The sequence below is a fragment of the Chiloscyllium plagiosum genome, unplaced genomic scaffold, assembly GCF_004010195.1.
Source record: "Chiloscyllium plagiosum isolate BGI_BamShark_2017 unplaced genomic scaffold, ASM401019v2 scaf_13623, whole genome shotgun sequence".
In the NCBI taxonomy this organism is placed as follows: domain Eukaryota; kingdom Metazoa; phylum Chordata; class Chondrichthyes; order Orectolobiformes; family Hemiscylliidae; genus Chiloscyllium; species Chiloscyllium plagiosum.
The window spans coordinates 9,081-10,000 of record NW_025204943.1 but is presented as its reverse complement, the minus strand read 5'-3'; the positions used below and the strand labels follow the sequence as shown (position 1 = coordinate 10,000).

At 35.9% G+C, this 920-nt stretch overlaps 1 protein-coding gene across 1 annotated transcript; it reads right to left on the bottom strand.

The window, feature by feature from the left end:
- Positions 1-115: 115 nt before the first annotated feature.
- On the bottom strand, positions 116-682 carry LOC122546412 (myosin heavy chain, skeletal muscle-like; the record flags this gene model as incomplete). The annotated part of the gene is made up of 2 exons (XM_043685130.1): positions 116-240; positions 471-682. Coding segments are annotated over 2 exons (337 nt in total), but the record flags the coding sequence as incomplete, so codon positions are not given.
- Positions 683-920: the final 238 nt, after the last annotated feature.

Genomic DNA, 920 nt, shown 5'->3' with positions numbered 1-920 from the left:
AATCCTTCAATCAATTTCAAAGTTCTTTAATGCTGTGCGCATTTTGCAACTCAATCTATTTAGCAAATACTAGTTAATTTCTAATTTGTGCTGCTTAAATAATTATTAATTTTACCTCTGCTTCCTCCAGAGCTGACTGAATTTCACTCTTCTCCTGTTCAGCTGTCTTCTTTGCCTTTTCTACTTCATGGAGGGCTTTGCTGCTTTCAGCTAGATGCTCAGTCAGGTCAGAGATCTCCTCTAGTTAATGAAAAAAGTATATTTTATACCAATTTTGTAGCAATTAAACTAAGAATATCAACACAATAAATGATATACTCATGATATGAAACCGATTACTGGACCGTACGAAGTACTGTAGGCAAGAATAAAATTTTGATCTAGGTTTTAACAGCAAGGGAGATACATATGAATTTCATAATATCAACATTCTTAAACATTCAAAAGATAAATGAAGTTTTCACACTTACGCTGCAGGTTCTTGTTCTCTCGTTTAAGAGTTTCAAGTTGATCCAGAGCTTCCTCATATGCGTTCTTCATCTTGAAGACCTCGGTACTGAGACTGCGAGACTCCTTTTGAGCTGCTTCCAGTTCAGCCTGACATTCCTCAAATTTCTGTTTCCAGTCTGCCAGAATCTGTAGTGGACAATTGTGAAATTTGCAGATAAAATATGAGAATGCACTTTGACATCAATAATGATTTGAGTTGACAGATGGGGAATATGGAGCACTGACTGCAAGATTAGAACTAAACTTTCTGTTGAATTTATATTCTGTCTGTCTGTCACATGAGAACTTTCAGCTCAATTTCAAATCCCCCTTTTTTCCATTTACTTTAAGATTGCCCTCTAAACATCTATCAATTGCAGTCTTGAATAGTGAGATTTATCCAACCTTCACAATGTTTTGGGGCGATCAGA